Source organism: Dryobates pubescens, chromosome Z (genome assembly GCF_014839835.1).
Source record: "Dryobates pubescens isolate bDryPub1 chromosome Z, bDryPub1.pri, whole genome shotgun sequence".
NCBI classification, from domain to species: domain Eukaryota; kingdom Metazoa; phylum Chordata; class Aves; order Piciformes; family Picidae; genus Dryobates; species Dryobates pubescens.
Window position 1 is genome coordinate 96642273 of NC_071657.1, and position 25371 is coordinate 96667643.

A 25371-nucleotide genomic window follows, 5' to 3' on the forward strand; every position below is an offset into this window, starting at 1 on the left:
GAGGAGGGTGAATCAAAGCCCTGTGACATGCATGTAAGCCACACAGGGTTTGCCTTTGCAAGTCTTTAAGCAAAGAGCTGTAGTTAAATAATCTCATCTTTAGGTAAGGAAGAAAACATTTCTAGTTACGTTTTTCTGCATTTTAGTCTGTCCCGGTTTGAGGCCAGGCAGATCCTCTCTTGCCCCCAAAGGGGGCAAAAGAATGACACACAAATGGATTGCAGAAGTGATGGAAAGTTTAAATGGAAAGCAGGAAGAGTTTCACAGAAACTACAAGCATAGTGACAAAAGAAACCCAAAGCATGCAGAGTCGCCTTGCAGCACACCCAAAAGCCTCCCAACACTCCCCCTTTCCCCACCTGAGGGTATACCCAAAAAAACCCCAGGGTTCTTTTTTCCCCCCCACTGCTAGGCTGGTCTCAGGCTGGCCAGGTCTGAGACTGCCCCTCCCTCTTCTCCTCCTGGCATGAGGCCTAGCCAGGCCTAAGAGGCCTTGAGATACTCCCCCACCATTACCTGATAGGGAGCATCTCTCCTGGGAGTAGAGAGGGAAGAAAGATGAAGTGTGTGACTTTGCAGATGGATTTATAGGGTGCAGGATATTATGGGTATGAAATATGCTATTTCCTTTGCCCACCTACTGGACTGGACCCTCAGGACACCAGAGGTGTATCTTGTGTGGCAGCAGCAAGAGGCACCCAGCCTAAATTGCCACACACCACCCCTTATTTAATAGCATAATTCTTGCACCCAAAACATATCACATTAGAAATCTTCAGATGATACATCTAGCAAAGTCCAAATATTCATCTGGGCATCTTCAAACAGTCTCTCATTCAGGCTCAGGTAACAGTTCATTCCAGTTCATGTCCCTCATCTGACAGAGCCTCCCAGCGACGCAGAGTTCACTCCTCTACGGTGCAAGCTCTTCATGGATTCGATGGACATCCTGCTCACCTGGAAGAACCTCATAACTTCTCAACCAAACCTTTATTTCTATCCATATGTACTCAGTGGATCGCTTCCACCCCTCATGGCAAGAAAGTCAGAATAATCAGTCTCTTTGTGGCAGTTTTAGTCTATGCCTAATACAGAACCAACCGTGACTCTTTGTTGCCTGTTCAGAATCTGATTCATCAGTTGGAGAGTCAGAAAGGCGTCAGCAAAACTCATTCACCTTTCAACAGTCCAGTGTGGCCTGTGCCAAAGCAGAACGGAGGCTGGTGTCTGACAGTTGACTTCTGTGCTCCAAATGAAGTAACTCCACCTATGAGTGCAGCAGTACCAGACACGATGGAACTCCAATATGAGCTGGAATCCAAAGAGGCCAAATGGTATGCTACCATAGACATTGCTAACGCTTTCTTCTCTATTCCTATAGCAGAGGAATGCAGGCCTCAGTTTGCTTTCACCTGGAGAGGAATCCAGTACACTTTCAACAGATTGCCCATGGGCTGGATCCACAGCTCAAGCATCTGTCATGCAATGATCCATGATGCTCTGGAGGAAGGTGGTGCTCCAGAACACATCCAGTTCATCGATGATATCATCGTCTGGGGTAAAACTGCTGAGGAAGTCTTCGAGAAAGGTAACAAAATCATGGACATTCTTCTGAATGCAGGTTTTGCCATCAAGAGAGACAAGGTGAAAGGTCCTACCACAGAAAGCCAGTTTCTGGGAGTGCAGTGGCAGGATGGACGCCGACAAGTTCCAGTGGAAGTGGTAAACAGAGTCTCTACCATGGCAAATCCCACAAACAAGCAAGAAACTCTACGTTTCCTGGGGATAGTGGGATTTTGGAGACTGCACATCCCTGGATACAGTCAGATTGTGAAACCTCTGTATGATGTGACTTGAAAGAGAAACAGTTTCTCCAGTGGGGACCTGAACAACAAGCAGTCTTTGACCAAATAACGCAAGAAGTGGTACAAGCAGTGGGTCTGGTACCTGTCTGAGCTGGTCCAGACATTAAGAACATTTTGTACATGGCTGCAAGTGACAATGGTCCAACCTGGTGCTTGTGGCAAAGAGCTCCAGGTGAGACATGTGGATGTCCTCTTGGTTTCTAGAATTGAGGCTACAGAGGTTCAGAGGCAAATTGCACTCCAACAGAGAAAGAGATTCTAGCTACCTATGAATTACTTCTGAAGTAATTGGAACTGAGTCACAACTTATTCTAGCTCCTAGATTGCCAGTTTTGAATTGGATATTCAAAGGTAAAGGTTCTACACTACATCATGCCACAGATGCCACAGGGTCCAAGTGGATGGCTCTGATAACACAGAGAGCTCGAATGGGAAATCTTGAAAGACCTGGTCTGGTGGAGGTGATCACAAGCGGGCCTGAAGGCAGTAGCTGTACTAAACCTCCAGAGGAGAGAGTAACTCGTGCTGAGGAAGCTCCTCCTTACAGGAGGCACCCAGCCTAAACTGCCACAATGTCCTTTGAAAGCAGCATCATAAATATATTGCTTTTTCCCTTCTTTTACTAGATGGTGTCTCAGAACAGTGTCTTGTATTAAAGGTATAGCAAAGAGAGATGTTGGACTAGTTCAAAACTCTCTTTTAATATTATGCTTTGAATGACACCTCATGCCTCCTGTTAGACCATTTAATATGATGGGTAGCTGAATGCTGTGGAAATGTAAGATGTTTTACTTTCTAGTAAGAATGCACCAACTTTTACACTGTAGCTTGCTGATAATAGAAGAATGAAAAACTTCCTTGCACAGGCAATTTTACTTGCACTGAGATAAAACTGCTGAGAGATTTTGTCAAAACTGTTTCTTTGAGGATCACAGTGTTTTCTGACCTTAGCTGTTCTTCATGAGGGAGCCATGTCTCTTACGAATCTTTGCACTTCAGCATGATGCTTTGATGTCACACTGAAGCTTGGTGGTGGTGAAGAACACTGCACTTTGGGTTTGCCACAGTTATTACTGATGATAAGGCCATAATGATCACCCTCCTCAAGCTTTTTTTTTACTCTGCCCTTTTTATAGCTGTTGTCCTGTTCAGTATAATTTACAAATAGGATCTATAAACAAACAAATGAAGGTTTGGGATTGGAAGAGTTGGTGACCAACTGAATAATTTCTGTCCCTGTGAACAGTTACTGCTGCTGACCTGCAGCTTAACCAGCATCCTCAGTGGTGTGCCAGCCTGTGCTCACCTCCCTCCTGGCAGTCGGAGCTGGCCAGGTGAAGGCAAAGATCTATCACATGAGAAGCAGCACAAACTGCTGGGCTGGCATCCAGCTAATAGCTTCAGTCTCACCCCCCCCCACCCCCCACCCCCCCCGTCATTAAAAATCTACTTCTGAAAACAGTGTTCTTTGTAAGGTATCAAGGGGAACCACAGGACCCTCAGTTCAAAAAAGACAGGGAACTGCTTGACAGAGTCCAGCATAGAGCCATAAAGATGATTAAGGGACTGGAACTTATCTCTTATGAGGAAGGGCTGAGGGAGCTGGATCTCTTTAGATTGGAGAAGAGTAGAATGAGTGGTGACCTCATTCATGTTTATAAATATGTGAAGGGTGAGCATCAGGAGGACAGGGCCAAGCCCTTCTCAGTGATGTCCAATGATAGGGTGCAAGCTGGAGCATCAGAGGTTCTACATGAACAAAAGGGAAAACTTTTTCACTGTGAGGGTGACAGTGCATTGGAACAGAGAGGTTGTGAGGTCTTCTTCTCTGGAGACATTCAAAGCCCACCTGGATGCCTTCCTGTGTGACCTACTCAAGGTGATCCTGCTATGGGAGAGGGGTTGGACTAGATGGTCTTTTGAGGTCCCTTCCTAACATTCTACAATTCTGTGACTAACATTTTTGTCCCCTGTGTCTTTCCTTCCCTTTGCAGTTGCTTTGCCATCAATCTTTAACTCAAGGTATAGAGTAGCAAGAGCATGGGTATTTGCTGAAAAGAAAGAGGTTTCTAATCATAACTAACATACATGTAAGCTGTTAACTCACTACTAGTGCAAGAAATATGTTTGCACTGATTTAGCTTATTTTTTTGCTGAAGTGAAAGATAGTAGTGAAAAATAATAACTGCAGGATCTGAAAAATTAACTTCTTGGGTCTTGGGTCCCGTAAGGTCGGTGAGGGGAGAAAGATGCTGAAGATACTGGTATATTGGTGACTCAATGGATTATGCATGTGTGGTAGGTTGAGAGAGGGCTTAGCTCTCCCTCCTCCACAGAGTAAGAAACCACTGCTAACTCAGTCAAAGAGCAAAAGCTATATATTTACAAGCATATATGGAAAGCAGGTTATATATGACACAATATATACAGGTATTTACAATATATACACAGAAATACACAGCAAAGAGAAATAACACAACAAAAATACCTCCCCGAGGGAGGGATCCCCTCCTTGGAACCCCCTCTCTCCCCCCCCACCTACCTTTTTCCCCAAAAAGGGGTTAGAGAGAGAGAAAGGCAAGTTACTAAGGAAAAGAGTTGTTAGTAAGCTTCAAAAGCCCATGCAGGATTAGTGTTTGCTTATCTGAAGGCCAACTCCAGCAGTTCGCAGAAGAAGCAGGCAGGGAGAACAGGCTGAAACCTCCAACTCCCCCAACTCCCAAACCAAACTGAACTGAGGAAAAAAAAGAATTCCAACTGCTTTACAATCTAAAGCTGCATTTTTGTCTATCAACCAATGAAATTCGTTTAGAATATCAGAATGTTTTGGTTCTAGTACCGAAAACATTTAGCCAGTGTGTTCCAGCAGTGTTTGTTCTTAAAGGCACAGCCTCTAACGACCACATGTATGTTACTGACAGTGACTGTGAATTGCAGACCTCTCCTGCTAAGTGCTGTATTTTAGCAGTGTTGAGCCAGTGCTGCTTTTTGTCTCATCCCACATGCAGTGTTGGTGCATGGGGGGACCATGTGGCTCAGGTGGTAGCACGACAGCCCTTTAATGGGAACGTTGTGAGTTCCAGCCCACAGTGCACAGGAGTGTTCACACTGGGCAGCAGGGTCCTCCCTTTCTGGCCTGCATCAGGAACAGTGTGGCCAGCAGGAGCAGGGAGGTCATTCTGCCCCTGTACACTGCACTAGTTAGGCCGCACCTCGAGTACTGTGTCCAGTTCTGGGCCCCTCAGTTTAGGAAGGAGGTTGACTTGCTGGAATGAGTCCAGAGAAGGGCAACAAAGTTGGTGAGGGGTTTGGAACATAAGCCCTATGAGGAGAGGCTGAGGGAGCTGGGATTGCTTAGCCTGGAGGAGACTCAGGGGTGACCTTATTACTCTCTACAACTACCTGAAGGGAGGTTGTAAACAGATGGATGTTGGTCTCTTCTCCCAGGCAGCCAGCACCAGAACAAGAGGACACAGTCTCAGGCTGCGGCAGGGGAGGTTTAGGTTGGCTGTTAGGAAAAAGTTCTACACAGAGAGAGTGATTGCACATTGCAATGGGCTGCCTGGGGAGGTGGTGGAGTTGCCATCATTGAAGGTGTTCAGGAGGAGACTTGACGGGGTGCTTGGTGCCATGGGTTAGTTGTTTAGGTGGTGTTGGATTGGTTGATGGGTTGGATGCGATGATCTTGAAGGTCTCTTCCAACCTGGTCTATTCTATGTATTCTTAAATCACTGCTGCTGCAGCAGAGATTTTTTTCAAAAACAGCAGGGACTTTTTCAAAATGAGTCAAGCAATCTCATCAAGAGCAACAAAGTTGGTGAGGGGTTTGGAACATAAGCCCTACGAGGAGAGGCTGAGGGAGCTGGGGTTGCTTAGCCTGGAGAAGAGGAGACTCAGGGGTGACCTTATTACTCTCTACAACTACCTGAAGGGAGGTTGTAGACAGACGGATGTTGGTCTCTTCTCCCAGGCAAGCAGTACCAGAACAAGAGGACACAGTCTCAGGCTGCGCCAGGGGAGGTTCAGGCTGGATGTTAGAAAAAAGTTCTATACAGAGAGAGTGATTGCCCATTGGAATGGGCTGCCTGGGGAGGTGGTGGAGTCGCCATCACTGGAGGTTTTCAGGAGAAGACTTGATGGGGTGCTTGGTGCTGTGGGTTAGTTGTTTGGGTGGTGTTGGATTGGTTGATGGGTTGGACGCAATGATCTTGAAGGTCTCTTCCAACCTGGTTTATTCTATGTATCTGTGAAACAGTTGTCCACCATAGTAAACACTGTGCAAATGTAGAGCCTGAAAGGATCCTGCCCTGAATAAATTCACTTCCTAGGCATACCTTTATTTGGATTAGTAGCTCTGGACACAGCTGCTGTTTCAGCACTGACTTCTGTATGCAGCAGTCATTTGAGAGGTGGAAATGGGGCAATGGGAAGATAGTGCACCCGTAGCAGTTATTGCTCTTCTTCAGCTTTTGAGTGTGTGCACTGGAAGGCAGACCTGGCTTCAAGTGAGACAAAGGAGTTGAGTGAAGAGCAGTCTTGATTGCAGTCTTGATTTCAGTCTTCATGAGCTGAGCCCCAAAACTTTTGTCTTCTGGTCACATTGCAAGCTGTCATTTGGACTTGTGTCATATGTAGGGCTGGCTGCTGGGAGGCCAGTCATACCTTGCAATTGGAGAGCTTGGAGACACACATGCATCAGCCTGGGTTTATACATATACATGCAGGCTTACAGTGTGGAGGGAGAGTGAGTAAAATTTCAAGTACAAATTCAAAAACACCCTTCTCTGACTCTTCATACAATCTCAAAGCATTTATTAGTGTGGTTAATTTGGAGGTGATGTGAAAATACATTGATTGACCCAAGCCTGAGTGCTTTCAGGTTCAGGAATTGTATTTTTCTGTTTGCTTGTTTTTCCTGACTCTTCCTGCCTCATTGCAACTTTTTTGCATATCCATCTTACTGACTCAACACACATCTTTGGTTTTTTTCTCCCAGAATATCCTCAGCACCCATTTCAGTTGCTGTTTGCATTGTGTGTTTTGCAGCTTGGAAGTATGTGTCAGGAGTTTTACATTGTCTCTGTGTTCTTGCTGCTAGCACATTACTGTAAATGTCTCTTGTTAAATGTGTTTATGTTGTCTTATGTTTAATCTCATAGTTAGAACAAGTGCTGAAACCTGCAAGTTTCTCTTAGCCACACTCACTGGGCACCACTGTCTAATGTCAGGCTCTGGGCAATGAAAGCCATCATTTTTTCCACATCTGCCTTTCCTGACCTTTAAGATCAGTAATAGATGTAGCACAGCTTCCTGCAATGTCTTTGATCCACTTCCTCATCGCTGTTTGAGAGCTAGTCCTGATTACTGGAACATGATCTCACAGAAGGTCTTTTCACTGGACCAGAAGCTTCAAATGCAAGGGCAAGTCTTTACAGAACGTGTAGAGCTGGAGCAAAAAAAAAAAACACAAGAATTTTTTTTTATGTATGCCATTCCCTTGGGAATAGGACATTGGCAGATATTTATACCAGACATGTATTGAGCAGGAGGTGTTCCTGAGTTCATGCACATTAGGAAGTGGCTCCTGTTTCTTTTGCCTAAAATGTGTGTCAGCATTTACTGGGGCCACCATAACTCTGCACCTGTTTTTTAAATAGCTCGTGCTTTTTTGGGGTTATCCAAACCAATGCTAGATGTTCACATCATTAAATTCAGGAAACAGAAGAGGTTTCTGCAGGTGAGCTTATAGTGGAGGGGGGATTGCTCGGCCTCAACAATCTGCAAAGACAGCATCGGGAGCTAGCAGGTGCTGGATTAGGTGCTGACGGTGATGGACAGATTAGTGAGGATGGAGTTGAGGCAGTAACAGTCTACAGCCTGGGATGAGATGTCTTAGGAGTTGCCGGCTGAGAGGTGATAGAGATTACCATGGGACCTGTCCCCTACTTGGTCATCTCTGCACAAGACCTGTATTTTCTGGCAGGGATGCACAAAAGAGGCTGCTCTCTGCTTCCCAATTCCTTCTTCCCCCTTTTCAGCATGAGAATCATTCATGGATAATTGCACCCTTGACATCAATGAATTGCTGCTCTTGCTTAAGGTCTTGCTCAGGTAGATTAATATACAGAGCCTTTATGCAATGGAGGAGTGTCTGGAGAAAATTGGGGATGAAATGTGTCATGTAGAATAGAATAGAATTAACCAGGTTGGAAGAGACCTTCGAGCTCATCATGTCCAACCCATCATCCAACAACCCAATCAACTAAACCATGCAACCAAGCATCCTATCAAGCCTTGCCCTGAACACCCCCAGCGACGGCGACCCCACCACCTCCTCAGGCAGCCCATTCCAGTGGGCAATCACTCTCTCTGTGTAAAACTTCCTCCTAACCTCCAGACTAAACCTCTCCTGGTGCAGTCTGAGACTGTGTCCTCTTGTTCTGGTACTGGTTGCCTGGGAGAAGAGACCAACCTCTGCCTCCCTACAACCCCCCTTCAGGTAGTTGTAGAGAGCAATAAGGTCACCCCTGAGTCTCCTCTTCTCCAGACTAAGCAACCCCAGCTCCCTCAATCTCTCCTCATAGGGCTTGTGCTCCAAGCCCCTCACCAACCTTGTTGCCCTTTTCTGGACACGCTCCAGCAAGTCAACATCCTTCCTAATCTGAGGGGCCCAGAACTGGACACAGTACTCAAGGTGTGGCCTAACCAGTGCAGTGTACAGGGGCAGAATGACCTCCCTGCTCCTGCTGGCCACACTGTGCCTGATGCAGACCGGGATGCCATTGGCCCTCCTGGCTGCCTGGGCGCACTGCAGGCTCATGTTCAGTCTACCGTCAACCAGCACCCCCAGGTCCCTCTCAGCCTGACTGCTCTCCAGCCACTCTGACCCCAGCCTGTAGCTCTGCATGGGGTTGCTGTGGCCAATGTGCAGAACCTGGCACTTGGATGTGTTAAATCTCATGCCGTTGGACTCTGCCCATCTGCCCAGCCTGTCGAGGTCCCTCTGCAGAGCCTCTCTACCCTCCAGCAGATCAACTCCTGCCCCCAGCTTGGTGTCGTCAGCAAATTTACTGATGATGGACTCGATGCCCTCATCCAGATCATCAATAAAGATGTTAAAGAGCATGGGGCCCAGCACTGATCCCTGGGGCACACCACTGGTGACTGGCTGCCAGCTGGCTGTGGCACCATTCACCACCACTCTCTGGGCTCGGCCCTCCAGCCACTTCCTAACCCATCGCAGTGTGCTCCCATCCAAGCCAGGGGCTGACAGCTTGGCCAGGAGTTTGCTGTGGGGGACGGTGTCAAAGGCCTTGCTGAGGTCCAGGTAGACTACATCCACAGCCTGCCCCACATCCACCAGGCAGTCACCTGATCATAGAAGGAGATCAGGTTGGTCAGGCAGGACCTGCCCTTCCTAAACCCATGCTGGCTGGACCTGATCCCTTGGCCATCCTCCAAGTTCTGTGTGATTGCACTCAAGATGACCTGTTCCATAATCTTTCCTGGCACTGAGGTCAGGCTGACAGGCCTAGAATTCCCTGGCTCATCCAACCGGCCCTTCTTGTGGATGGGCACCACGCTGGCCAGCTTCCAGTCCTCTGGGACCTCTCCAGTGAGCCAGGACTGCTGAAAAATGATGGAGAGCCGCTTGGCCAGCACATCTGCCAGCTCTCTCAGCACCCTGGGATGGATCCCATCTGGTCCCATGGACTTGTGGGGATCCAAGTGGCTAAGCAGATCACCAACTACCCCATTCTGGAACAGAGGAAGACTATGCTGCTCCCTGACTCCTTCTGCCAGCTCTGCAGGCCAGCTGTCTGGAAGACATTCTGTCCTGCTAGAAAAAAATGAGGCAAAGAAGGTGTTAAGTAACTCTGCCTTCTCCTCATCCTTTGTTACAACATTCCCCTCTGTGTCCACCAAGGAGTGGAGGTTGTCCCTGCCCTTCTTCTTGCTATTAATGTATTTATAGAAGGACTTTTTGTTGTCCTTCACAGCAGAGGCCAGTCTAAGCTCCAATTGTGCTTTTGCCTCCCTAATTTTCTTCCTACAAGACCTAGCAACATCCTTAAACTTTTCATGGGTTGCCTCACCTTTCTTCCAAAGATGATACACCCTCTTTTCTTCCCTTAGTTCTTTTAGAAGCTCATCACCCATCCAGGCTGGCCGTCTGCCCCGGCGGCTCCTCTTCCAGCGCATTGGCACAGCCTGATCCTGCGCCTTCAAGAGTTCCTCCTTGAAGTAGTCCCAGCTCTCCTGGACCCCTTTGTTTCTAAGGGCTGTTTCCCAAGGAACCTTCTGAGTTAGTTCCTTGAGCAACCTGAAGTCTGCCCTCCGGCAGTCCAGAGTGGAGGTCTTCTTGCTGCCCCTCTTAGCTTGACCAAATACTGAAAATCCAATTCTCTCGTGGTCGCTGGCCCCTAAACAGCCTCTGACCACCACATCCCCACCAGCCCTTCCCTGGTGGTGAAGAGGAGGTCAACATAGCCTTGCCCCTGGTAGGCTCACTCAGCACCTGGGATAAGAAGCTGTCCTCCATGCATTCCAAGAACCTCCTAGACTGTCTCCTCTCTGCTGTGTTGAGATCCCAGCAGATGTCAGGCAGGTTGAAGTCGCCCATGAGAACAAGGTCAGGAGATCTTGAGACAGCCTTAACTTGCCTAAAAAATGCTTCATCAACTTCTTCTTCCTGATTGGGTGGTCTATAACAGAGTCCAACCAGGATGTCAGCCCTGTTAGCCTTCCCTCTAATTCTCACCCATAGGCACTCAACCTGATGATCCCTGATCTCCAGCTCAATGGCATCTAGTGCCTCCCTGATGTACAGGGCCACCCCTCCACCCCTTCTTCCTTGCCTGTCTCTCCTGCAGAGCCTGTAGCCATCAATTGCAGCACTCCAGTCATGTGAGTCGTCCCACCACGTCTCTGTGATGGCAACTACATCATAACTTTCCTGCTGCAGCAAGGCTTCCAGCTCCTCTTGTTTGTTACCCAAGCTTCGTGCATTAGTGTACATGCACTTCAGCCGGGCTACTGGTTTCATCTCTGGCTCATGCTTGTCACCCCCAGACTCCTGCCTGGGGGGACTGGTTTCAGCCCCTTCCCCCTTCAAATCTAGTTTAAAGCCCTATCTATGAGACCTGCCAATTCCCTTCCTAGAATCTTTTTCCCTTTGAGGGACAGGCCATTTTCATACACTCTGATCTTTCCCCTCCTCTGGGACAGATGTGCTTCATCTGTTGCCAGCTGACCTGGTGCATTAGACAGTTTTTCAATATCGAAAAACCCAAAATTCTTTTGACTACTCCAGCCTCTAAGCCACTTGTTGACTATGGCTGCTGACCTGTTCCTTATGGTATTCCCTCCTGTAACTAAGGGTATAGATGAGAAAATTATTTGAGCACCTGACCCCTCAATGAGATCCCCCAGGGCCCTGAAGTCGTTCTTGATAGCCCTGGAAGTTCTGGTTGCAACGTCATCATTCTCTAACTGCATAACTAGTAATGGGTAGTAGTCAGAGGGCTGCACCAAACTGGGCATCATTCTGGTAACATCCTTGACCATAGCTCCTGGGAGGCAACAGACTTCCCTGTGTGTAGGGTCTGGCTGACATTTGGGGCCTTCTGTTCCACTCAGGAGAGAATCACCAATGACAATTACCCTCCTCTTTTTTTTAAGGGAGCAGGTCCTGATACCAGGGGAAGGCTGGTTAGCCTTGGGCTGCTTGGCCTTGGGCTGCTTGGCCTTGGGCTGCTTGGCCTCAGGCAAAACCCCAGATGGTGTGTCCTCCATCAGAATCACCTCACCCTCGACCTCCAATGCCCTGCACTTGTTTTCCAAGGGCAGTGGGGAAGGTGATGGGAGACAAGGAGGTTTAACTTTACTTCTTTTGAGAGGAATTTGTGTCCATTCCCCTCTGCTCTTGGAATAACCAGCCTCTGCCTGGGAGGCCTGCAGAGCCTGGTTACTCAGGTCTGTTACCCTTCTACAATCTCTTACATCTCTAAGTCTAGCAACCTCGTCCTTCAGGCTGGCCACTAAGTTAAGTAAATAGCCAATCTGCTCACATGTTATGCAGGAGTTGTCCCCAGTACCTTGCATCTCAGTACTGTGTCCAGTTCTGGGCCCCTCAGTTTAAGAAGGACATTGAGACACTTGAAAGTGTCCAGAGAAGGCCAACAAGGCTGGGGAGAGGCCTTGAGCACAAGCCCTATGAGGAGAGGCTGAGGGAGCTGGGATTGTTTAGCCTGGAGAAGAGAAGGCTCAGGGGTGACCTCATTGCCCTCTACAACTACCTGAAAGGTGGTTGTAGACAGGAAGGGGTTGGTCTCTTCTCCCAGGCAACCAGCACCAGAACAAGAGGACACAGTCTCAAGCTGTGCCAGGGGAGGTTTAGACTCGAAGTGAGGAAAAGTTCTTCACTGAGCGAGTCGTTCGTCACTGGAATGTGCTGCCCAGGGAGGTGGTGGAGTCACCGTCCCTGGAGGTGTTCAAGGGGAGATTGGACGTGGCACTTGGTGCCATGGTCTAGTTGTGAGGTCTGTTGGGACAGGTTGGACTCGATGATCCTTGGGGTCTCTTCCAACCTTAGTTATACTGTGATACTGTGGTTCATAAAGCTGCTTGCCAATGCCTGCAAACTTAACACTTTTTTTTCCCCTAAGATTTACTAAGCTAAGTCTTGTAAATTTCAGTAGATCCTGAAAAAATTGAAAATGGACTTTTTATTCAGCATGTTTGGAGAAGGTCCTTTGATTCTCTTAAAATGAACTAAAATTTTCCTTCTGTTAAGTTATTTGAGGAGCAGTTGTTAAACCAGTAATTCATCATGTCATGTAAAGGCACTTCAAAAAAGAAGTAGTTTATACTTGCTAGGTATAAGCTTTTGTCATGTATTGCTGACCTTCAGCTGTAGTCTAAGTCTTAAAAGAAATTCCACCACAGGACTAGAACAAATCCATATGCATTAAGAGGGCAGTGTTAGTGGCTGTAATTTTCCCCTTTGGATTCCTTTCCCTAATTATAAATCTTCCCTTTTTTTTTTTTTTTAATTGACAAAGGAGGGAAAAAAAAAGGCTTAATATGTCTAGTCTGGAGATTTTAGTGTTTGGTAATGTATGTTTTGTAGTGATGTAAAATCATATGAAGATTATACGTGCTCCAGAATTTATTCTTTTAGCTGCTGATGTTCTGAATTTCAGTGTTTTTCTTCCAGTTTGGTCATTCTAGAAATAACATGAAGCTGCTTCCCACATCTCAGCTGAAGAGTTGTCATGTTTATTTAGCCAGCTGCATCTGGCTTTCATTAAGTCCCAAATTTCAGGTTTTCACAGTTGTGCATGGATTACTGCCATGCAGAGAAGGTCTTTTTCTGAGCCTTGTCTTGTTTATTGAAAGAAGCATCCTTTTTGCAAAGAGGGCATTCAGTATCTTTCAGATCATCCTCTACCTTGCAGCTTCCTCACTCCTTGGTGCAGAAAATAGAGATCTTCTGGCACAATCCTGCTGCTGGCACCACTGCATGTGGAAAAGATTTTTCAGTGATGTTTTTTTGGGCCAGGCTGGACATGATGAGGTCAGTCTGCTGAAGAAGCCAATTGCCAAGCTTGTAGCCACCACACTATAATGCCATAGGGGCCAGGAAGGTGTGGACCTCTGCCACTACCTTGCAGCCCCTTGGGAGAGCTGCTGCCCTTGGCATTTGGGTAGCTCTTTGGTGCATAAGATTCAGAGTATGGCCTTTGCCAGTTGAATAGCAGCCACCTCAACCATGCAGCCTGTGTCTCTGCTTACCTTGTTAATAATTTCTCTGGCACAGTTTAGCAAAAGGAAAATCTTTGGTATGGTCTTCCTGCAAATACATCACAGTGGAAGGCAATTTCTAATGCTTGTGACTGATAGCTCATACCAGGGCCGTGGAAAGATGATGTCATATACAGCACAGTCTAAATGCAAAATAAGCAGGAAAAATGCAATTTTAAGTGTAGAGAGGCACTGATAACAAAGTAAGTATTGTATGAGTGTTTACAATTTAAAAAATCCCCTGCAGCAGCTAGCCATGTTTTTAGAACTTGAATGGAGAAAAGTCATGTGTGCTTCTCTGATTTTAGGAATTCCAGGTTTTATTTATAATGTAAGACACAAGCCCCACTGCATTTAAAAAAATGCAACAACCTGGTTTTTCCCTAAGTCTGCCAAATTGTCTGATTATTTTAACTTACTTCTAGTAAGAGCATACCTCACTCTCCATTTGACCTGACTACCTGGTGAGAGGTTAGGGGTGAGCAGGGGATGACCCACAGCAGGCAAGGGAACGTGAGAAGCACCTGAACAAAATTCAGTGAGTAGTGGCCATGCTCCCCACTTGGCTCCCAAGGTGCTGTGTGTGCAGTGAACCTAGATAAATCCATGTACAAGGTCATGCCCCCGGTCTGAGTTGCAGAGACTGGTCAGAGCAGTGGGAAGAGGCACATTTGAAATGGCTTGTGAAACAGGCACGGGGAGGACTGAAGGTGGTATTGCTGCTGGTGAACTGTGTTTTAGTGGTTAATGATGTTTAGTACATCTGTAGATTCAGGCTGAGTACAGGACAAACTTGCTTCCCCAGCAGACAGAGTGGAGCTTGCTGGATAGGATCACTGTAGGAAGCACAGAAAACCATTTTATGAATGCAGTGTACACAGAGTCCTGTCACTGAACAGTGATCAGGTGTGTGGTACAAATTGCCATCTGAAAGGAAAGAGAGTTAAAACACTACAGATGAAGGAAAAGTAACTTATGCATGACTATAATGGATATGGAAAATGTCCTGTCACTAACATCTTGTGAGAAGATAAAAGTTGTATTGTTTGTGGTTAGATAAATGGAATACATATGCAATATTTAAGGCAAAAAAAATTGCCCTAAAGGAACTAAGTACAAGAAAATTAATGTCTTAAGAAATAGCTGGGGGCTCTGCCATTATAAGAGTCAGCTTTGGGTAGCACTGTTCTGGGTGGTATTTAATTTTTTGTAGGGTGTGTGTGCTTCAGCTAGCTATTTGGAGGAGAGTTCTTTTCTTCTGTTTTACTTACAGCTCTTACAAGACTGTTAGGTCTACATGGACCTAACACAATCAATATCAATCAATAATTCATTTTGGGACACTTTAGTATAGAAGCAGAATGGTGTATTGACACAGTTTTGTGTATTCAGATTTTACTTCGATGTTTCACCAGGACTGGGGAAAAGTGATGTTTTGAAAGGCCTGTTGCTTAATGAAGTTATTTTTGTGATGTTTATGTAGACTTAAATTGATCTGATTAGTTTTCTAATACTTTCATTTTTTCCCAATGTTGGTATGTTTATCAGTTACTCTCTGAAGGACACAATCTGAATTTTAAGACTATGAAATAGGCATGTTTCACTAATTTTTGTGAGCTAAAGCCTTTTAAAAGTGGGGTTTAACAATTTTTTTACTTTCCAGTGATTATTTTTTTTAACACATATATATATATGTATCTTCTCCTTTAGCCTGGAGAAGAGGAGACTCAGGAGTGACCTTATTGCTGTCTACAACTACCTGAAGGGGGGTTGTGGACAGGCAGAGGTTGGTCTCTTAGAATACATAGAATAAACCAGGTTGGAAGAGACCTTCAAGATCACCGCGTCCAACCCATCAACCAATCCAACACCACCCAAACAACTAACCCATGGCAACCAGTACCAGAACAAGAGGGCACAGTCTCAGGCTGCAGCAGGGGAGGTTTAGGCTGGAGGTTAGGGGGAAGTTTTACACAGAGAGAGTGATTGCCCATTGGAATGGGCTGCCCGAGGAGGTGGTGGGTTCACCATCACTGGAGGTGTTCAGGAGGAGACTTGACAGGATGCTTGGTTGCATGGTTTAGTTGGTTGGGTGGTGTTGGATGATAGGTTGGACGCAATGATCTCAAAGGTCTCTTCCAACCTGGTTTATTCTATTCTTAAATGAAGAAGCTTTTGTTGTTTTAAATCGTATATATATGCATAAATCTAAGTACATTTAACATGAGAGTTGTTGTGTATCACTTGTTAAACTGCAGTAGTTTGGTCTACATTTTCCTTACAGTTCAACTGTTTTGTTTTGTTCTTTATACAGGAGCCCTTACCAAAGTAAAGGAGAGTAAGCGGCATGTGGAAGAAGGGAAGATGGAGCTCCAAAAAGCTGAGGGCATTCAGGAACGCTGTAACATTATTTCTTTTGCAACCCTAGCAGAAATCAATCATTTCCACAAAATCCGTGTGAGGGACTTTAAATCACAGATGCAGCATTTCTTGCAACAGCAAATACTCTTTTTTCAAAAAGTGACACAAAAGCTAGAAGAAGCTCTTCACAAGTATGACAGTGTGTAATCTCTGAGCTGTGGTTTGTCAGCTTCCCTCAGCATGAACATCACCCAAGCAGCAAAGCAAATGCTGCTGTTCCTGAAGAACTGTTGCCAGTGGTAGATGGTGGTACAAGTTTGGCTTTGTGTTCACCTGGAACCCCAGTTTAATCTCCAGTTATATAGAAAGGAAACAGTTATAGGGCTATGTAGTTGAAACAGTACCACGCATTATAACTAAGTTATACTGTGTATGCCTACACTACCATTGTAACTTCTTTTGAAATAATGAGTATACTATTTGCCTTACTGCTTTTTGAAATATGGTATTTTCGTGCATACTTTGTAGACCTCAAAACCCTTTGGGTCTTTAAGGAAGCCGGTTAGGTAAAAGCCTGCTTCAGATGCCTTTTACTTTCCTACATTTGGATTTCCCAAATTCAAATGATTCTCTGTTTACAGACTCCTACTAGAGCAGCTATGTGATTATGTGCCTTTAGAATCTATTTTTCCTTTTTTAGTAAGTCACATTTCTATGATTGAATGAATGAAGGGTTGATGCCTATAACAGGAACTGATTATGAAACCTCACACTGACTGGAAAAAAAATGAGCTGCCATCCAGTTTGCACAGCAAGTAACGTCCTACGACAGATGTTGGCTCAAAAAGGAGAACTTAAATCTCTTCACACTTTTCCTGAAGTGGAAGCTACTTGTTATGTGTCTGAGGATGTTAAGCACATATACAAAAATACACCACTTAATTCCTTTTCCAAAATTAGTCATACAGTGAGCGTTTTGTTTTTCAGTAGACGTCATTTCTGTGACTGGAAATTTGAAGAGCTAGCCTAATAAAAACTATGTATATCAAGGGGATATGAATACAAGCTGCGTGGCTTGGAATATTGTTTCAAATTTGAAATGATGTGCTCTTTGTTCAGTTGCTGATTCAGTTTAAATTAGATTTGCTTCTACGTTGCCATTTTGTTGAGTTGAAACTCCACTGTGATTCATTAGTTTACTAAGTTGCAAGTTTTCAGGGATGTTCAGTAATATAAATGATCTGAAATAAGTCATGGCTGAACTGACTTGGAAAACAGTTGGCATTTTTATGTTTGTAACACTTTAAGAATTAACAATTGTCTTAATTTTTGTATAAATATTTTTGACAAGCAGGGTGCATTTATATATATGTAAACGCTATCTTGTGAAGAGTTTTCTGGCTTATTTCTCTTGAATGAAGTCTGTGTTTCTTACCTATTAGTTACCTTCTTAAGGTCAATATGAAAGGGGATTTATATTTATCCTATCTTTTTTTTTTTTTTCTGAAACAAAAATAACAAAAGCTTCCAAGTAAGCAAAACATTTACTTTTTTTGTTTTATTTTTTTTTTAATTAAATTAATCAAAGATAGCTTAAACAGATGAAAGCCTGGAAATGGAGCTAAGCAGCTGTTACATTTAAGTACAAATCATTCCTTACCTATACAACAGAAATGTGCAATTTTTTCACTCAGTTGTGTGAGTTTCTGTAGCTTAACCCCAGACCTCTGTGTTAAAGGATTAGATGTAAGAATGTCGTTTGGGCTTCAAGATTCATCCTCAAATTATTGGAGATTACTGTTCTGCACAAGTTGTGTTTGGCAATGCTTCTAGTACATATCTAAAGAAGTAAAATACAGAATAATGAAGAGGGAAAAAACCCAGTATATTTAAAATAAAGGGCAATCAGTGAGGAAATACCTCTATATCCAGACTGCAAACAACAAAGTTGGCTATAAACTGAGGACCATAGTCACAGGACTGACTTGGTCTTTAACTTCCTTCTGGAATCTCATTCTACATTTAAAACTCACTGCTTCCCATGACAGTTCTTCCCAGCAGTATTCCAGCTTCCCATATGTCATTTAATTATGTGAGATGGTGAAAGCAAAGTTTCGACTAAGTTCCATGGCTTATGTTTGCTTAAGCCAAATACTGAGGTTTTTAAATGTCTTTGCAGTAATTAGGTCTGACTACAATCAAATAATTCTATGTTGAGGTATTAAGACTGTTCAGAATTTGATCTTGGTCCAGCTGCAGTATTTCTGGGAGGTTAGTGTTAATGACATACATGGCTGGGAGGAAATTAAGCTGTGATATGTATACATGCAACTTTATCAGACAGGTACAGGTTTTCCCAAATAAACTGTAATGGGCTTCACCTTGCTTTCTCATTTGTGGATTTTTGTGGTAAGGGAAGGTAGGGGTGTTAATTGGTCAAAGTTGATCTACCAAAAAAGCTTGACTGGAATCTGGGATATGAATTGTTGCAGAATTCAGAAAGGTTCAAATCTGCATCCTTATTAGCATCTTCCTCTTTTCCTTACTCAGTACGTAGTTGGAGATAAACTCATGTAAGTAAGGAGCCTGATCCTCAATACTTACTGCACTATGTGATGTTTTAGTTTTACTTGGAACTATGACATTGGCCACTCATGACTGATGGATACTGAATGGTGTGGTCTGAAATCCAAATATACTCCACAGTAAAGTGAATGTATTCTGTGTGAGACTTTGGAAGCATCAAAGGAAATGTAACTGAATCCTTTAAACTAAATAAATGTGGAAGAAAGCAAATCACCTTTGTGGCATAATGTTGAGCACCTGTATTTTATTCCAGTCCTTTAATTTCTTTTTGATGCATCACAACTTTTTTGTTGACAAGCAGCAAGTACTTATCTAGTATAGTTGCTGGGGATCAGAAAGGTTGAATTGAAAGCTGCAAGATTATTTTTCCAATCAATCCAATGAAAACTGTGGAATGAACCCACAAGGAGAATATATCTACTTAGAATCAACAGCAAGTGGAGTATGAATAATTTTTCTATGCAAATTTGAGAATATATATAGGACAACTTGCTAAAATTATTACATGTTTGCTTCCCATCCCTTTTGTTGTCTGATACTTGCAGAGGAGATAATTGCCTCTGTTCATGAATCATGCATATTCTCTAGATTCTCTCTGTCAGTTTCAGGATTCAGTGGCATGATACACTTGATTGAGAAGTGTTGTAAGGCCCAGACTAGAGAGAGCATTAGAAAAATGAGGAGGTGATGAAACGTTCAAGATAAGCACCAACAAAATCTGGAAAATAAAATTATTCCAAATAGAAAAAACCTGTATGTTTTCATAAAATGTTAATCAGCTGCCTGCATTGAAAATGCAAATATTATCTGATGCAGCACAGGTGGTTTTGATGGATTACAATACCCTGTATGCGATTATTTTATTGTTTTGCCAGACCTTCACTACTCACTTAACATCTTCCATGCTGGTTGTCTACTCCAGCCTGAATTCTTCCTGGAAACTTAAAGTTGTTTGACTGTTTCTCATGAGGAGATCAGTCTGGAGGAAAGCTTTAGTTCTTTCAAACTTTGGAACAAGGATTTGAAACTTGGCAGATTTTTTACCTTTTGCATCCTTTCATAGGCCTGCTGCACTGCCTGTGAAAATTTGTTTCAAGTGTTTCCACATTAAACTAAGGTTTCTTCAGGCCCTACTGTGCTCTCATTTGACAGATAAATTCTCCATAGCTCCCTTTTGCTCCCAGCAATCTTTGTCCTAACTTTGGTCAGCAGCTAAGACTTTATCTGTAGTTGTTTTTCCAGAAGGTGAATAAAGAAACTGTTGTTAGATCCTGGTGTGGCTGCTCTTTGAGCCTGGCCACAGGAAGAGAGAAGCAGCAGCCTGGAATACAGATTTGAAGCTGGGTCAGGCAGCTAAAGCAAGGTAGAGGTTGGAGATGGTTGGGGTAGAACACATGGCGACAAAAATCAGGAAAGGGCCAGGACAGAAAGCCCTAGGACTACAAAAGCCTGTTCCTCCAATCCCCGACTGTAACTTGGGCTTTTTGTGTCCTTTTGCTGTTACTAAATAGCCATAATGAGAAGGTAGAAAATGGGTAATTAAGTTCTTCTAGTGGCGAGGAGTCAATGTTTTGTTTCTCTCCTTTGAGATTACTTTCTTTGCTTGGTGATCAATATTCTCATATGGCAGTAATTCTGTTGATGAACAGTAGATTTCAGGGCTGAAGGAGATGCTGTAACCAAAGCTCTGGGATGGTGCTCTGGGTGTTAGTATGGCTCCAAATGTTCTATTACCTGGGGTTTTGGGGGGTAGGAAAGAGGGAATCAATTTATAAGCTGCACAAACAGACAAACTAGTAAATAAGGCTAAAATTGATAATTTTTAAAAGTTAGAAAATTTCCGAATTAAAGTTTCCTGTCAAAAATCTCTTGTAATTTTAATAAAAATCCACTCCTGTTTGGGGGAGTAGGATGTTGTTTGAAACAAGAATCAGAAGGAATGTGGGGTGGAGAACAGCCAGGCAGAGAGGGACCTGGGCGTGCTGGTCGATGGTAGATTGAACATGAGCCTGCAGTGTGCCCAGGCAGCCAAGAGGGCCAGTGGCATCCTGGCCTGCATCAGGAACAGTGTGGCCAGCAGGAGCAGGGAGGTCATTCTGCCCCTGTACACTGCACTGGTTAGGCTGCACCTCGAGTATCACAGTATCACAGTATCACAGTAACTAAGGTTGGAAGAGACCCCAAGGATCATCAAGTCCAACCTGTCCCAACAGACCTCACAACTAGATCATGGCACCAAGTGCCACGTCCAGTCTCCCCTTGAACACCTCCAGGGACGGCGACTCCACCACCTCCCTGGGCAGCACTTTCCAATGACGAATGACTCGCTCAGTGAAGAACTTTCTCCTCACCTCGAGTCTAAACCTCCCCTGGCACAACTTGAGACTGTGTCCAGTTCTGGTCCCCTCAGTTTAGGAAGGAGGTTGACTTGCTGGAACAAGTCCAGAGAAGGGCAACAAAGTTGGTGAGGGGTTTGGAACACAAGCCCTATGAGGAGAGGCTGAGGGAGCTGGGGTTGCTTAGCCTGGAGAAGAGGAGACTCAGGGGTGACCTTATTACTCTCTACAACTGCCTGAAGGGAGGCTGTAGACAGATGGATGTTGGTCTCTTCTCCCAGGCAGCCAGTACCAGAACAAGAGGACACAGTCTCAGGCTGCGCCAGGGGAGGTTCAGGTTGGATGTTAGGAAAAAGTTCTATACAGAGAGAGTGATTGCACATTGGAGTGGGCTGCCTGGGGAGGTGGTGCAGTGGCTGTCATTGGAGGTGTTCAGGAGAAGACTTGATGGGGTGCTTGGTTGTTTAGGTGGTGTTGGATTGGTTGATGGGTTGGATGCGATGATCTTGAAGGTCTCTTCCAACCTGGTTTATTCTATGTATTCTACTCTATGTTTTTACTGGTTATAGTTTTAAAATGCATTTCCAAGGAGCCTAAAAACATTCTGATAAGATAAAACCAGGCATTTTTAATTCCATTTTTTTTCTCTTTTGATCCCTATAATATACAGCAACAGCTAAGTTTTTATTGACAAAATAGGTGACACATGAGGAGCATAATACAAATACACACAAAGAGCTAGACAAGGCAATACAAAGTTTTGCTTGTAGTGAGCTAGGGTGGCTGTATTTCTTACAGCTGGTACCTTGCAATATTTTTAAAGATTTTTCTTCTGAAAAAAAAAAAAAACCAAACCACAAACCAGGAGTCAGTTCTTTCAAGAGAAGTAAAGGCAGTGAGATAATAAGAGTGTACCCCCACTCCTTTTTCCATTTATAATCACTAGCTCTCAGGTAAGAGTTGCAGGAGACATTCACTTCCTTCTGTGGCCATGATGGGTACTCAGCTGGCTCTATCTTTCAGGAGGGTACTACACCCATTACCTCTACTCCACTGCTTCTTAAGGTGACCATCTGGAAGGGCTGCAAGCCCTGGTTTCAGTTTCTCAGGCAGTTCCTGGTCGAGTTGAAAACTCACAAGCAATGCTGTAAAACGTAACTTACAAAATAAGCATTGGAGCCTTTCAGAGTCATCCTGGAAGGGTTCTGCCACATTTTGCTTCTTGGTGACAAGAAGACTACTATAGCTGTTAAACCAAAGGAACCAAGTATTATGCTGCTGAGAGGCCTGGTAGACAGCAAGTAAACCACAAGCCAGAAGCATGCCTTTGTGCCCATGAGGTGATCCAATGTGAGTGCCTCTAAAGCCTGATTGTTATGTCCCGCATATGTAAGTAAGAGTGCTTGGAGCCCTTTTCTCCATTGGAAGTCCCATAAAGTATACTGAAATGGAGTTAGCAACAGTTGTGCTAGACATTTTAAGTCGTATGGTGTCAATACGTGGTTGTCGAGCGTGGATGTTAAAAGATTAGCGAAATAAGGAGAAGAGAGCCCACGCTCAGTGGCAGTACGACAGAGTTCTTTAATTACTGGGAAGGACAAAGCCTCCCATTGAGGGTTACCCCCTTTTCCCACATACAGTTCAGGAGCAACACTTCTTGTGGCAACCTCAGTGTCGCCCAAAGTCTCAGTCCACAGCTTCGGCTTTGGTGGCAGCTTAGAAGGTAACAGAGGACGAGTCTGAGCTCCCTCAATACTCTGTTCTGAGTTCCCTTCTTGTGCTTTAAGCATCTTGAATATAATCTGCCACCATACGCTGCACCCCAACATTCCCTGTGGTAGCAGCATCCCATAACTTCACCCCCACTTGATCCCGAATTTCACTCGTAAACATACTAGATATTGTAACTGTCGGGATTTTCTCCTGCACCCTCTCTAGCATCTCCTTAAGATCACAGCCACAGATAACTTTGCCATGCTTTCTAAGGAGTTCTTGCATTAATTCATAAGTGTCTCTGAGGAACTCTCCTGGTTCCCCATGTTTCCCACAGCTCACCTCTCGTCCAGCGGGAGGGATTGCTCTGGCTGGCCAGCTTTTCCTGCTTCCTTTCAGCAGCTCATTCAAAGTTCCAAGGGAATACATGGCAGGATGCAGCTTAGCGTTTCATCACCCCTATCATGTTAGCGGTCACCATTCATAGCTGCAAAAGCTGCAGCCATAGCTTCATACTTATGTTCCATCTTACCTATCTTACTACATGCTTCGTGGCCAAGAAGGCCATGGTATTCTGGAGTGCATTAAGAAGAGTGTGGCCAGCAGGTTGAGGGAAGTTCTCCTTCTCCTCCACTCTGCTCTAGTGAGGCCACATCTGCAAATCTGTCCAGTTCGGGACTCCTCGGATCACAAGAGACAAGAAACTAATATAGATAGTTCACTGAAAGGCTACAAAGGTGATGCGGGGAGACTAGAGCATTTGTCCTACAAGGAGAGGCTGAGAGACCTGGGACTGTTTAGCCTGAAGAAAACTGAGAAGGAGTTTCTCGATGCTCGTAAGTAAAGGGTGATTGTCGATGGGATGAGGCCAGACTCTTTGAAGTCATGTACTGCAACAGAATAAGGAGCAATATGCACAAACTGGAACATCTGGAAAATGTCATTACTTTGAGTGTGACAGCAGTGGATCAGGCCGCCCAGAGAGATTATGGAGTCTCCTCTGGAGACACGAAACCCACCTGGAGACATTGCTGTGCAACCTGCTCTATGTGAGCCTGCTTCTTGAAAAGTAGTCTGAAATTCCTGCACAGAAAAGTCCCCCCAGTAGTTTGTTGTGTGTACTGTGATACATGCAAAATCTGAACACCTTTTCTTACTCTTAATGCCTTTTCTAAGATAGAATTAGAGGCCAATTTTCCTCTAGTCTAGGGCAGATTCCTAACAGGACCTTTAGTTGCAGGTCTCCAGGGATTCCAAAACCAGAAAAGGCAGGGGAAGGAAAAAAAATGTGGCTATCACTCCGTACAGGCTTTTCAAGCCTTTACAGCTCTGTATTGCTGTGAATGCACTGCTTCACGTGTGAGGCATGACTTGCCTTCTGCCTGTCCTCCCATACCATGCCAAACTTCTGCTAGCAGCTCTCCACTGAACCACGTTCTCCCAGAGCAGTTACCATCCCTGCTGCCTGGAGGAGGAACAATGTTAACAAAGACAAACAGGCAAAAACAGGTTACTAGAATTACACTGTCATGTAGAGTCTGTGACCTGTAGTGACTAGCAAAGTTCTCTCTGTGTTTCTAGGTAGGGGTGAGTACACTTTTTCCTTGTTGTTGGTGTGTCAGGCATGTTCTGTCTTAAGCAACCTTATTTTTTTATAAATTTGTCATATGTATATGCTTTCTACATTGACTTTTTGCTCCAGTTTGGCAGACTACAGTCTTAGAACTTGGATTAAACATTCATGAAATCTTTTTTCAAGATTTTACCTGTCAGATACTTCTTTGTCTCTCGTGAATAGCTGTCACTGAGATATTGTTTCAGTGGTGAATTGGAATTCTTTCTTGGCTCATTTTTGATTCCTGCTCAGAGGTTGGCTACTCGAAAGTAGTCTGACAATGAGCAGAACCCAATCTCTATCAGTAAGAAGGGAAACAGCCTGGCTGGTTGGCTTTTTTCAGTCTCAAGGCCCTGATGAACATCATGCAGTCTAGAGCAGAGGTTGTGTCCCAAACTGCAGTGAAGCCAATACACAGGCTGCTGCAGTGAGCTGCAGAACAAGAATGTTTGGGAGTACATTCAAGGAGACACTTAGGCACCTAATTCCCAAATTATGTATTTAAAATACCTTCCTCAGACACCGCTCAATCCTGGAGCACCTTATTCTTTAATCACCTACCCATTCAGGTTTACATTCTTGGGGCTGTTTCAGATGTACTTTGCACCTCCATCAAGGTTGCTCAGCTCTTTGGAAGGTCATGCAGCTCATGACTTAATGTGCATCTAAAACTCACCAGGACAGATTAACTAAGCATTTCTCTGCCTGAGTTTCTTAGAGATGTGATGGTTGGGCTACAGACCTTCTAAAGGAAAACAAAGTCTATATTGCAGTGTTTGTGAAGTGAACTCTGAACACTTGTGTTCTAAACATGTGGCCCCTGAAGTGCTCAGAAACTGAAGCACTAAAGTGTGTTTAATTTCCTATAATTGGTATTACAGGCATTCCTCTGGGAGACTTTATGGCTTCAGAGACATGAGTCCTAAGACCGATATGCGAAGGGTGAGACTTGAAATGTACTAGCTAAACCTAGAGCCTCTCCCTAGCAATTCAAAATACAAGGTGCATTTTAACTCACACTCAGCTAGAAATGCTCATTACTTATTTTGCTTTAAACTGTTCTTTGAACTGAAATTAGAAATATCTCGAA

General features: G+C 44.4%; 1 protein-coding gene across 1 annotated transcript in view; it reads left to right on the plus strand.

The window, feature by feature from the left end:
- SNX18 (sorting nexin 18) overlaps positions 1 to 17583 on the plus strand; it is a 33002-nt gene extending 15419 nt beyond the window's left edge. The window contains exon 2 of the mRNA XM_009905067.2: positions 15985 to 17583. Coding sequence (XP_009903369.2) covers positions 15985 to 16238 — 254 coding nt within the window. The 3' untranslated portion in view covers positions 16239 to 17583. The remainder of the gene's footprint in view (positions 1 to 15984) is intronic.
- Positions 17584 to 25371: the final 7788 nt, after the last annotated feature.